This window comes from Mus musculus, chromosome 1, assembly GCF_000001635.26.
Source record: "Mus musculus strain C57BL/6J chromosome 1, GRCm38.p6 C57BL/6J".
NCBI classification, from domain to species: Eukaryota; Metazoa; Chordata; class Mammalia; order Rodentia; family Muridae; genus Mus; species Mus musculus.
Genome location: NC_000067.6, coordinates 109,997,209 through 110,010,215, shown reverse-complemented (window position 1 = coordinate 110,010,215; position 13,007 = coordinate 109,997,209). Strand labels below are relative to the sequence as shown.

The following is a 13,007-nucleotide window of genomic DNA, read 5'->3' as shown; positions in this document are numbered from 1 at the left end:
GAATTCTTGAGTCCAGGATAATAAATAAATGTATTTTAAAATATCAAGTGGTTACAATATTTAATATATATTGATCTAGGTTGTTCCAGTTCCTGGTTATTAGACATAAAGGCATAATTAACATACTCAAGCAACTAGGATGCTGAGTCCTTTGGGTATATGTGCACTAGATGTTCCTCAACTGAAAATGGATAAAGAAAATGTGGTGCCAGGTGTTGGTGGTTCACGCCTTTAATCCCAGCACTCAGGAGGTAGAGGCAGGCAGATTTCTGAGTTCGAGGCCAGCCTGGTCTATAGAGTGAGTTCCAGGACACCCAGGGCTAGCCCTGTCTCAAAGGAAAAAAAAAAAAGAAAAGAAAAGAAAAGAAATGAAAAAGAAAAAATTAAAAAGAAAATGTGGTAACTCTATATGATGTAGTATTACTCTGTAATTTAAAAATAAATGTCATTATGAAATTTGCAGGCAAATGGATGCTAGTAGGAAAAATTCATCTTGAATGAGACAATCCAGATCCAGAAAGACAAATATGGTATGTATTCACTTAGGAGTGGATTTTAGCTATGAAGTAAATGGTGATCAATTTACAAACCACAGGCTGACAGAAGTTAGGTAAAAATAAGGGCTATGGGGGAAGCATGGATCGCCCTAAGAATGGAAAATAGAATAGAATCTTCAGGTGGATTCAGGGCAGGTAAGGGTAAGAAAAGGTGGGATCAGGTTGGGGAGGAAAGATGAAGGAAGAGAAATAAAAAGAAAAAATGAAGTAAAATATATGTCAATCACATTGTTCTTTTATTAATAACCAAAGTAAGCTATAGTTCTCAATGTTCTGGATTAATCTATGAACTTGTTGCTATGTATAAACTATTAGTTAGTTAACATATCCAATGGTGGTTATACAAAATGTAGATTGTCCAATTCCATTTGGAAAACAATAAATAAACAGAGCTCTCAGTTTCTCTAAAGCTCAAAGTTCTTTAGTTCACACGTTCTGTTCCCTGCCACTCTGGTCCGAAGTAACTTTTCTGTGTTCCTCAGTGAGGCAGAAGGATGAATAAGGAAGAAACTATTCATACCACTACAGATTCATCAAGATCTTTCCTTTGCTCCCTATTCTCACTTTACTTCATTCTGTTGGATGTACAAATATTTTTAAAACAGAGGCAGGACTCTCTTAGAAATTATATAAAATAAGTTGATCATCCGTGCTTACATGATATTGCCATGAATAAAGTCCAGATCTCACATATCCTGGGATACACATATTACAAATGAACTGAAACTTTAACTGAACTGGAATTTGAATCTGTAGGCCAAAAAAACCATCAGGGTCATAGGAGTTCTTTAAATACTGCAATCCCAAACATGAGGTCATCTTTCTACTTGCATCATATTCTCCAAAACTGGAAAGGCAGAATCCTAACTCTGATATTCTGCAACATATTTCCAACATAAGGGGTCATTTATCTGCCTGGAGCAGAGAGCCTGTGTTCTAATAAGAAAGCTTATTTTAATTTCTTACAGAGACAAAGAAGGCTGAAAGACCTGAGAGAAATGTAGAGTTAAGCCAGCAGAATCCTATATGGAGTTTTCAGAGACAATAATGGCTGAGGAGACACTAAAGTACTATGAAAATGAATGATATTTCTAAGGAAAGATTTTGAAGAGATTCAGTTTAGCTTTCATATGTAGAATGTGACTTTTGTATAGATTCATACTAGAACATTCCTTGGATGTGTTTTCTGTACACAAATACCATTATTAGTTATTATTTGTGTTATTGTTCATATGAAAGGATTGTTATAATAAAATTAAGTCTAAAATAACTAAGATAATCATAGCTCAAGAACCTCAAACACATGGACACAGGGGAAATTTTCTTGACTAGAACACCAATGGCTTATGCTGTAAGATTAAGACTCAACAAATGGGACCTCATAAAATTGCAAAGCTTCTGTAAGGCAAAAGACACTGTCAATAGGACAAAAAGGCAACCTACAGATTGGGAAAAGATCTATACCAATCCTACATCTGATTGAGGGCTAATATCCAATATATAAAATGAACTCAAGAAGTTAGACTACAGAGAACCAAATAACCCTATTTAAAAATGAGGTGAAGAGCTAAACAAAGAATTTTCAACTGAGGAAGATCGAATGACTGAGAAGCACCTAAAGAAATGTTCAACATCCTTAGACATCAGGGAAATTCAAAGCAAAAGAGCCCTGAGATTCCACCTAACACCAGTCAGAATGGATAAAATCAAAAACTCAGTTGACAGCAGATGCTGGTGAGGATGTGGGGAAAGAAAAACACTCCTCTATTGCTGGTGGGATTGCAAGCTGGTACAATTACTCTGGAAATCTGTTTGGCGGTTCCTCAGAAAATTAGACATAGTACTACCTGAGGAGCCAGCTATATTACTCCTGTGCATATACCCAGAAGATGCTCCAATATGTAATATGAGCACATGCTCCATTATATTCATAGCAGCCTTATTTATAATAGCCAGGTGCTGGAAAGAACCCAGATGTTCCTCAACAGAAGAATGGTTACAGAAAATGTGGTACAGTTACACAATGGAGTACTACACAGCTATTAAAAATGATGACTTCATGAAATTCTTAAGTAAATGGATAGAACTGGAAAATATCATCCCAAATGAGGTAACCCAATCACAAAAGAAAACACATGGTATGCACTCACTGATATGTGGATTTTTTTTTTAAAGATTTATTTATTTAATATATGTTAGTACACTGTAGCTGTCTTCAGCCACTCCAGAAGAGGGAGTGCCAGATCTTGTTACAGATGGTTGTGAACCACCATGTGGTTGCTGGGATTTGAACTCTGGACCTTCGGAAGAGCAGTCGGGTGCTCTTACCCACTGAGCCATCTCACCAGCCCCGATATGTGGATATTAATACAACAGCACAAAATAACCAGGATATAATTTACTGACCATATGAAGCTCAATAACATGGAAGACTAAAGTGTGGGTCCTTTGGTCCTCCTTAGAAGGAGGATAAAATACTCACAGGAGCAAATTTGGAGATAAAGTGCTGAGCAGAGACTGAAGGAAAGGCCACACAGAGACTGTCCCAACTGGGGATTCATCCCATATATAGTTATGAAACCCAGACACTATTGTGGATGTCATGAAGTGCATGCTGAAAGGAGCCTGATATGGCTGTTTCCTGAGAGGCCCTAACAGAGGTAGATGTTCTCAACCAAACAGTGGAGTGAGCATGATGTTCCCCATGGGTGTGTTAGAGAAAGAACTGGAGGAGTTGAAGGATTTGCACCCCCATAAGAAGAACAACAATATCAACCAACCAGATCCTTCAAAATGCCCAGGGACTATGCCATCAAGAAGCATTACACATGGCTCCAGCTGTATATGTAGCAGATGATGGTCTGGTCATGCATCAATGGGAGGAGAGGTTCTTGGTCCTATGATGGCTTGATAGATGCCCCAGTGCAGGGAAATCGAGGGCAGGGAGGTGAAAGTGGGTGGGTAGGTGGAGGAACACCCTCATAGAAACGGGAATGGAGGATGTGATAGGGTGTTTTCTAGGAGGGGAAGAAACCAGGAAAGGAGATAACATTTGAAATGTAAATAAATAAAATATCCAACTTGAGAGAGAGAGAGAGAGAGAGAGAGAGAGAATTCACATCAAGTTTCAACCCCAGTAAAAGATCTTGATACACAGATGTGAACTGCGTACAGAATATAAAAGAGTGTGGAACTTAGTTTGTCATATTTTCAGGGATCAAGAAACAGTCACAGCTATGTCTGAAGACAGTTCTCAAAATTAAATCACACATAATTTGCTTGAGAACAAGAATTAATTTTCACAAATACTTAAATTGGATTAGTACCAAATCATTGCCTTTCAACATTTTAATTCAGGTTTTTTAGAAACTATTGTTTGTATAAAGCTCTGTCTTCCCTCCCAGCAATATACATAGAATTTCAGGGTTTTGTTCCTGGTCCAATGCATGCTAGTTGAGGAGGATGAATGAAACATAGAGAAGTGAAACACACAATCTGTTTCTGTAAGAAGCTTGGTAATTTTTAGAAGCACTGTCTGTTTTGACTTGTTCATTGTTTAACTTAATGGGAATAATAGTAATGATATAATGAATAATAATAATAATAATGAGGTGAGCATTACTGTATCTATTTCATAAATTACAAAAAAGGGAACCAGGCTATTCACTTGAAATCATACTTGGAAGTGGCAGAACAAATTAACAACCACAGATCACATAACTCTGAAATTAGTGTATATGTTAATATATATTAATATATACTATATGTATATGATATGAATTCTCACATAAATTTTGATCTGATACATTATAAAATAGTATTTTTGTTTGAGGAATAGTGAACATTTCTCTTACAAAATCCTGTAGCCCTTTCTTGCTTACAATTTCTATTATGTATATTGTACTCATGTTTACCACAAATGAGCTCATCAGTGGGACAATAGTCTTGTCTCACATCATTATACCATAAACTTGTCTACCATATTTACTGATAGCTCTTCCATCACAGGTAAGTATCTACTCTCAGGTGTTACAATGGTCAAGCCTATTGCAAATTATCCTTGGTAATAAACCTTGAGGTTTATTATCAACAAACCTTAACACATATACCAACATTAATCCTTAGAACAAGCACAATTTAAAGTTTGTCTATGCAAACATTTTTATTACTTTCATATAAATATTTCCTCAGAGACTCTACATATGGTTTCATGTTGAAAGCAATCCTACACTAGCCAATGACATAATGCAGTCATCTATCATGTGTTTAAAACTCCTATTTGATTAATAAGAATTGTAGCTCTTCGTAGGATTCATATTCTGGTATATATGTAAATTGAATCTCAGTGCCTAGAGCTCTATTTCTCTTGAATAAGCAAGATGAAGCAGCTCCATTATGATTCAGTTCCAAAAATTATATAAACTATGCGAGGAATAAGAAAGTTGTGCAACTCAGAACTGAGATTCTTGAATATGTTATGGGAAAGAAAATGGCAGTTTTCATGTTATTTATACTTCATTCTAGAGAACCAACTGCAGAATTTGTAATCTTTCCCTACATATTTGGCTTTAATGTGGACCCTTAAATGAGTCACAAATCAGAAAAATCTAATTTGAGCACGGTTTGACTAATTCAGCCAGTGATCATCACGAATCTTTCAGACACACACATCTGTTGAGCATTATGTATGTGTTGGCCAAATTTTGTTTCTGTAGTTTTGGCTAAGTACCTTAAAAACATGTCAGCATTTTAACTAAGGACATAAGCAAACATTTGATGGGAGGCATTCTTATCAGATAATTGTAGTGTTTGTATACAAAACTTGCTGAGATGATGTTAATTACATTGCTTTAATTACAATTCCAGTAAAACAGCCACATCTTGAAAAATTACCCTTCAGCATTCATTTTGGGGAAAACAAGAAATCCAGTTGAACTAGAAATGTAGCTTGCTTCACCACACTGTTTCATCACACAGAAATTTTGACTCTGCATTTTGTCTTTGTTTGGCAACAGGTCAGAAGATGTGTCTCTAGCTCTTGGCTAGACACCTGTTCTCACTGAAACAAATCTGATGAATTTAAACCACTCCATGAAACAATTTTACAATACATTTCAAAAGTGCTCTGAGAAATTCCAGTTTACCACAGCCAAAGACAAACTATGTTGCTGGCCCCATGGTATGTAAAATAATTGTATTTTAATGAAATAATATTTAAAAAGAATTTGACAGATTTCTTCATAGATTCCAAAATCCACAGATGTTTATGTCCTCCATATTTCCATTTAAATTACAAATATTCTCAATATAGTCTAAGCCTTCTCTAGATTATTATGATTACTAATGTAATTTACCTGCTTTGTAAATAGTTGTAAAATAAATTGTTTATAATATAAAAGCTAATGGGCTTTTAAAAAATATTATGACCAATGCTTGGTTCAATCTATGGATGTTGGACTTGTAAGTACTAAGGGCCAAATTAATGGACTATTGTCAAATATTATAACAATTCCATTTTACATGAATTAGATTTAGAAAATTTGATTTGTGACTTCTTTCAAAAATTCCTATGCTTAATAAAGTACATCCAAAGGACTATATTGTATATAAACATATTATATGTAGCAAAATGATATCATAATACATTAGAGTTGTTGGAGGAAGAAGTAAAGACTGAATGAGTTCATAAAACTGACACACTAACCTGTAGCATGTGGAGGCTCATAAACATCAGCAGTTCTCTATTTTGCCTTCTGAGATACAGAGAAAAGATGACTGTCTACAGGTGAGGAAACAAGCCCTTTCCAGGCAGGGTCTGTGCTGGTATACTGCCCTTCCTTCCAGCCTCCAGAACTATATAGATTACACAAAACACTTATCACTATTGTTAAAATGGTGTGCTCTAATATTTTGTTATGGCCAGTTAAGGAAACTGATATGATGTTGAAGTTTGTAAATATGACTGTTAATTCAAATTGCTTGAAAATTAAAAATAAGGACATTATTTCTTAGAAGCATTAGGTAATCCTTCTAATTCACAAAGATAGCTGTAATTTCTACTCCTTCTTGCCTTAATTCATGTGTATTTATTACCTATTTCAATTTTCTCACATAATTATTTTCCCACATAATGTAACATAACTCAAGACATTAAGAAGGTATGTTTACTATTGACTATGAACTCAGTCATAGTTATGAAAAAAGTCAACTGAAGTAACTGTTAATTTTTGTGTTTTTAACATTGATATAATTGTATACATGTTTTATATTAAAATATAAGATATGAGATTTGTCAATGTTTACTTGTCTTAATTGTCTGAAACAATGCTTTATGTACAATTATAATGGGTACATATTTGTAAGTTAAGCTTACTATGACAAAGTTCTTTATATTCTTTATGTAATAATATTGAGGGAGATGTTTTACCTTTAGATAATTCTAAGATGTTTGTGATGTTTGAGGATATAAGAATACAAAACTCTGACCCATAATTGTTGCTGTCTGAAAGAACTGCAGGGATGGAAATGGAGAAGAGACTGAGGAAAAGAAGGTCCAGCTACAGCCCCAAAGTGGGATCCAGCTCAAGGGGAGGCCCCAAGGCCTGACACTATTACTGAGACTATGGAGGGCTCACAAGAAGGGCCTAGTATGACTGCCTTCTGAAAGACCCAGCAAGCAGCTGAAAGAGTCAGATGCAGATATTTGCACCCAATTAATAGACAGAAGCTGCTGACACCTGTGGTTGAATTAGGGAAGTGCTGGAAGAAGCTGAGGAGGAGGAGGAGGAGATCCTATAGGACTATTAGCAGAATCAATTAATCTGGACTCCAGAGATCTCTCAGACACTGGATCACAAACCCAGCAGCATACACCATCTGATATGAGGCCCCCAACACATATGTAGCAGAGGACCCCTGTAAGACAAGATGCACCTAACCCACAAGAGACTAGAGGCCTCAGGGAATTTAGAGGTCTGGTGGGGTGGGTGGTGGGGATATCTTCATGGAGACAGGAGGGCAGGAAGAAGGTATGGGATGTGGAACAGGCAGAGGATGAAACAGGAGGGAAATAAAATCTAGAATGTAAAAAAGAAATAAAGAAAATAAAGAAATAATAATAAAAAGAATATGATTTCTCAGACTTTATTTCAACCCAGATATCGTAAATTCTGTTCCTGATATAAAATTATTACTACAAAATTAGTGGCTTTGTTAACAGTATTGTGAATCTACATTTGTCCCACAATTCAGATGAACAAACTATGTAATAATGGGCAACAAAATCGCAATAAATAACATTTGTGTTTTTATTACAACTGCAGTGTTTATTCTATCTGTATATGATCTAAGAGGTTTACATTGGTTTATACATTTTTAAAACATTTTTAAGACTTTGAAATTTCAATAGATATGCTTTTATATTGTTTTCCAATAAAGGAAGCAATTATATACTACTTTAACCAAGAAGTCAAGTCAATGAGTCAGCTAGCCATGTAAACCTCCTGATTTGATAATTGGTAAAATTGACAATTATGTACCCACTCTTTTATTCAGTATAAAGAGACAAGAGAGTGATCTGCTTTGTGAGATATTCTCACATATTATTGGTAATGAATACAATGTCCAAGCTAGTCATTTTTCTATCACTACTAGGGAAGTAAAGTGGACATGAGCTTCCATTCCTAACCAAGAAGCAATTCTTTGACATTGGCTTGCAAACGAAAAATTACTTTTCTCTAATAGATTCTCCCTGGGTATATTAGCCACATGACCATGGACAGGCCCCATGCCCCCAAAATGGAGAACTAACACCAAAATGAAATATATACTTCTATGGTATTTTGGGTTGATTCTATATCTTATTTGGGGCTTTTAAGAATTCTTTAACCTCTTGCTTGTATACAGTATAAAGTAAACAGTGCTTTAGAATTTTCTTTTCTGGGTTTTACATCTCTCCTTCTCTCTTCCCTCTATTCACCTTCTTCTCGTTCTCTCTCACAGCCCATTATGTATGTTTATAAGTGTGAATTTCTTGTGCTTTTTAAATTTTTTTCTGATTTGTTTATTTTTTTTTGCTTGATTATTTTCTGAAGATGGAGGGTATGAAAGAATGGAGTTCAGTGGGAGAGGATGTGGGGAGGATCTAGGAGAAAGAGGAAAACCTGTGATCACAATATATTATATAAAAATGTTTAATAAATATATATGTACATATGAATTAAAAGAAGAGCTATGAAGATGACTCAGCCTTTAAAATGATAGCTATAGAACCACAATGACCTGAGTTTGGGTCCAAAAAACCCATAGAAAATCCATTTATGGTGTCTCAAACATCTACTCCCAGCACAAAAGAGGCAGGAAGAAACAAAAGGATCTCAGAAGCTCATTAGTCAGCAACACTAAGCTGGAGAGTCACAGGTTCATGGATAGATAAAACCTTTCTTAAAAACTGAAATGAAGACAGTGTAGAAATATACCTTTGGTTTCTGTGTGTAGCAGCTGCTGCTGCTACTATTGCTAGTACTACCACTATCACTACTACTACCACTACAAAACCAAAAATAAATAAAACTCAAAATGCCATTAAGCTGCAAATTAACCCAAGTTGAAAAAGATTTAGGGGATAGGGCAAAAGAAAAGGATTGATACTTCATTGATCCTCACCAAGAAAACATTTTTATTAAGACAAATTTTGAACACAACTAGACACAACTAGTAAATGTGTCTACTTTGTGTATTTATAATACTCACTTAGGATACTAACTTTTGGAGAAATTCAATTAAGGCAATTTATTTTTATGCTTAAAGTATCTTCAATATGGTTATAATATGTATCTTCATCTGGCAGATAAATAAAGAAAATCTAATTGTTTCAATGACGTGCTCAAAATAACAAGAAAACCACAGCTTTATCATCTTGCTTAATAAAGATTCTCAGTAGAGCTTTAGAGCACTTTGCTCTGTTTCCAAGGGAGATAAGTTGTTTATCCCATTTTGCCTTGGTTTGAAGAATGTATATAAAATATAAAACAATCCACAAGATATGGATGCTTATGCAATATTTTGTTCACAGATCCCTGAGTTAGCACTTCTGATTTTGCCCTTCTCCACAGCTAAAGTTTAACCTTAAATTTCACTGCTCTCTGTTGTCTTTCAGTCGCCAGTTTTTCTTATAAATCCCCTGGTACATTCTCTTAAAAAATCTTTAGTCTAAGCTCCTCAGTCATGCACAGGAGCACTGTATCTCTTCAAAGTAGAACTGTCATACTTATTTGAGGAAAAAAGAATAGAAAGAGGAGGAAAAAGGAAGCAAATGTCATGCTTACCAACTCCTGAAAGAGATTTAGTAGGACACAGTGTTGAACATGTTTGTGAAAATCGTGTTTCAGGCAATAAAATTAAGGTTTAAAATAACATGGTTATTTGTGAAAATGTTTGGGATAAAAGTTGTTATTACTAGACATTTCTCTATATGCTTAATTCAAAAAACTTGTGTCTGCTTTATTATTACTTAATACTGTAATTGTCTTAAATGCAGCAAGCTCAGTGGCTCCATGTCAGTAGGGTAATCATATGAGAACACATGAAGACAATGACAGTTGACTTTATATAGGGACCTAATCATTTTTAGTTAATATCTTGATCTTATCTCCTATACTTAAAGTTTCATTATAAAAACAGGATTATAAACAGCAAAAGAAAACCATATTATATTCTTCTTTTTTTTTTTTTGCTGCTTCTTGTCAATATTATTGTTTTGTCAGTAAGCACAAACCGACATGAAACTAAGAACGTTCATTACTTCATTTTGAGCAGCATACATTGCACAGGAAATTTGCATCCATAACTATGGGGTTGTCTGCAACCCAATCCACCATTGAACGTTCCCCAAATCCTCCAACTTTTAATTTTATAGCACTCCAATAAAACCTTTTAGGATGGTCATTTTCATTTATAATTCATAAAACAGGGAAGATGGAAAAATGCACTTGAATAATTTCAAGTTTCTGCACTTTATCATCACATTATAATATATTCTATTTTCCATATTGTGAAAAAATACCAAACACAAATTTTGAATTATTGATTCTATATGGAAAAATTCACTTAATACCTTATCATGATATTTGATTATTACAAGCAAAAACTAACTGCTTGGAAGTATTTAATACAAAAAAAAAACTCATTTGCATCACAAAGAGCTGATACATGTCCATATTCTTTTAAAACCACCTGGAATTCCAGGCTCCTAGCAGAAAGTTAAGAATTTAAGAAAATAGCCTTCTAGCCAACTAAATGGTTATAGAATTTAAAAAAAAAATCAACTTCTATTTATTCCTACAATAGCAACAAAATCAACAAAACAGCAGTTTTTCCTCTTACATTTCAATCTGACTATAGGCAACATACAAGTTTAAACGACAGTTCTCTTTTTGATTTATACCTTGTATGTTAGAATAAATGTAATATATATTCAATTATAAAGATATGCTTTACCCAAGTAATTAATATTTTGCTTTGAATTCGTTATCCTCCTTTTGTGTGTCTAACAAAATCCCAAAGGAATATAATTTAGAATTCATCCCATTAATGTAATTTATTTTCATGAAAAATTTTCTGCAGCAATGAACACAGCCACAGTGCTGGGAAGTACAGAAGCTTTAGGCAAAGGATGTGCTAGTGTGTAATGAAGGAAGTGTGTAGGGAATTTTCACCAACACTTTCAATTAAAAGGAATGTGAGTCAGGAACACTTCTACATATTTAATTTCTATCGGGTAATAGGTATAAATTCTCCCCAAATGAGTACGGAGGAAAGGGGAGTAGCAGAAAAGGCTAGAGTGATGTTAACAATGAGGGAAGCAGACTGTGGGAGATGCAGGAAGCACATATTTCTACGAAAGTAATGGCCTCAGGCGCAGCCATCGGCTGGCAGCCCATTACACTTAGGAAAGATGAAAACCACTTAATACCTGGAACAGAGTCTTGGTGCTTTTGTAGACAACTTTTATTTTGTCAGACGGTTAGGGCACATTAAATGAGAAATACCAAGGTGAGGAAAAGCATGAGCTGTCAACCTACAGCAATGTAATCATGCAGTCCACTCTGATATGCAGCCCAGCAAGAACAACAATGACAACAACGACAATAACAAAGCCCCTCACTTCATTTCTTCTAATAAGAAATCATACACTAAACAGAACTCAGTCATTAAAAAAATACTTTTTTAAATTATATGTGCATTTAGAATGACTAATTTATCAATTTCCATCATAAAAAGCAGGGAAAGGTATCAATTAAGGTAATTTTATTATATCTGAAACCAGTCCAGTTCTGGGAACTGCAGAGTAAAGTGCTTGCCTTGCCCACTAGGATCTGAATTCAAACTCCCATTCCAGAGCTGCAGAGCCACACACACAAGGATCGTTATGCTTTGCTGTTCAGTCAGTCTAGGCAAATCGGGGAATCTGAATGACAAACTTATTTTCCATACAGTTATTAAGTTAATTTTTGGGATCCTACGGTATTATCACAACCATAGAATTTGAAATTCTGAAAGAAATTACAGAAACTATTTTTCCATTCCTAAGCTCAGTTTAAACAGACCATTATTCTGAACATTCAAAATGAGTACAAATGCTTTCAGTATATAAATTGTAGCTATGATCATGTAGGTAATCACTAATAAAACATTTGACACAAAGTATCAGTAACTATTATTATATATTATGTGATAAAGTAAAAATATCAAATTATTACATTGAGTACCCAGATTAAAATAAAGTTATTTAAAATAATTTAACTTACATGCATGTGTATGTATTTGTGGAGGTTTGTATACATGAATGTTGATGTAGTGCCATGGCTCCAGAAATTTTTAAACTGCTCTACTTGGATGCAGGGAACATATGTGGTTAACCTCTGAGACGACTGAGTAGCTCTCCTAATATTTTATATCATTTGCTAAGTAGTAAAAATAAACAGTAGATGTCAGTATTTCTATTTTAGAAGCATGGAAACAAAAATTTAAGGACACCAGGCAATTTACCTCAAATAACACAACACACATTTACTGGGAGAATGAGCAGCAAAACTTGTCAATCTGATATCCTCTGTACCTAGATTATGTGACCTATTAAAGCCAAGATGTTTATCAAAGTCACCTAAATTTCTTCTAAAATATCTACAAACCTAATTTATGTTTATATTCCTTGTTGATAAAAGTGTGTGACTCTCTACCATGATAAAGAGATTAACATATGTCTTTGAAAAGTATTTGTTAGGTTCCTTTGTCTTCCTTTATAATCACCAGCCTACTTATCCTCCAAATCTCTGTTTGCAATATTTAGTTCTCTGTCCTACAAGAACATCTGACCATAGTCATTACATACCTTAAATAAGCAAACAAAAAGAGATAATTTAATTTTTATAGAACCTAGGGAGTATAATG

General features: G+C 34.5%; 1 protein-coding gene across 16 annotated transcripts in view; it reads right to left on the bottom strand.

Moving 5' to 3' along the window:
• Positions 1 to 13,007, bottom strand: part of Cdh7 (cadherin 7, type 2) — a 163,036-nt gene that overhangs the window by 135,057 nt on the left and 14,972 nt on the right. Inside the window, exon 3 of one of the 16 annotated variants that reach the window (NM_001316744.1) lies at positions 12,365 to 12,520. The exons of the other annotated variants lie outside the window; for them this stretch is intronic. Coding sequence (NP_001303673.1) covers positions 12,365 to 12,400 — 36 coding nt within the window. The 5' untranslated portion in view covers positions 12,401 to 12,520. The remainder of the gene's footprint in view (positions 1 to 12,364; positions 12,521 to 13,007) is intronic. 16 annotated transcript variants of the gene reach the window in all.